This window comes from Calidris pugnax, unplaced genomic scaffold (genome assembly GCF_001431845.1).
Source record: "Calidris pugnax isolate Ruff unplaced genomic scaffold, ASM143184v1 scaffold312, whole genome shotgun sequence".
In the NCBI taxonomy this organism is placed as follows: Eukaryota; Metazoa; Chordata; class Aves; order Charadriiformes; family Scolopacidae; genus Calidris; species Calidris pugnax.
In genome coordinates, this window is record NW_015091046.1 from 385,969 (window position 1) to 386,539 (window position 571).

At 70.9% G+C, this 571-nt stretch overlaps 1 protein-coding gene across 1 annotated transcript in view; it reads left to right on the forward strand.

The window, feature by feature from the left end:
• GPRC5C (G protein-coupled receptor, class C, group 5, member C) overlaps window positions 1-571 on the forward strand; it is an 8,855-nt gene that overhangs the window by 5,170 nt on the left and 3,114 nt on the right. The window contains exons 4-5 of the mRNA XM_014956595.1: window positions 99-245; window positions 429-549. Coding sequence (XP_014812081.1) covers window positions 99-245; window positions 429-461 — 180 coding nt within the window. The 3' untranslated portion in view covers window positions 462-549. The remainder of the gene's footprint in view (window positions 1-98; window positions 246-428; window positions 550-571) is intronic.

Sequence of the window (571 nt, forward strand, 5' to 3'; positions counted from 1 at the left end):
AGGGGGGGGGAATAACCCCTTACCTTCCTGTCTCAGCACCCCACGGGGCTGGGGGTGCTCCCGGTGCTGCTAGAGCCCCCCCATTCTCTGTCCCTCAGACTGAAGGACCCTATGACGTGATCCTGCCCCGCGCCTCCACCACCAGCCCGGTGGCCGGCAGCGCCAGCTCCACGCTGCGAGCCGAGGACGCCTTCGCGGCACAAGCCCGGCACGGCGGCGCCCAGCGGGACGGCAGGAGCTGCCAGGTGGGTTAATGTGCAACGCCGTGGGTCCCCGGGGGGGGCAAAGTCTGTCCCCGCTGCAGTATCTCCCGTGGGAGGGCAGGGAGAGGGACGGGGGATGGCTCTGCCACGGGAGCAAGCGTGGTTTCACCTCCTCAGTGCCACAAGCCCTGCTGGCACTGCCATGCCACCCTGCTCTGCCCGCAGGTGCAGTCCCCGTACGGCAGGAACCGGTGGTGAAGCCCCCCCTGCCCCACGCCGTGGCACGGGTCCCGCAGCGCTGGCACAGCCGTGGCCCCGGGGTCTCGCCGAGCCTCGTCCCACCCCACCGCGTTCATCCCACCCCGGTC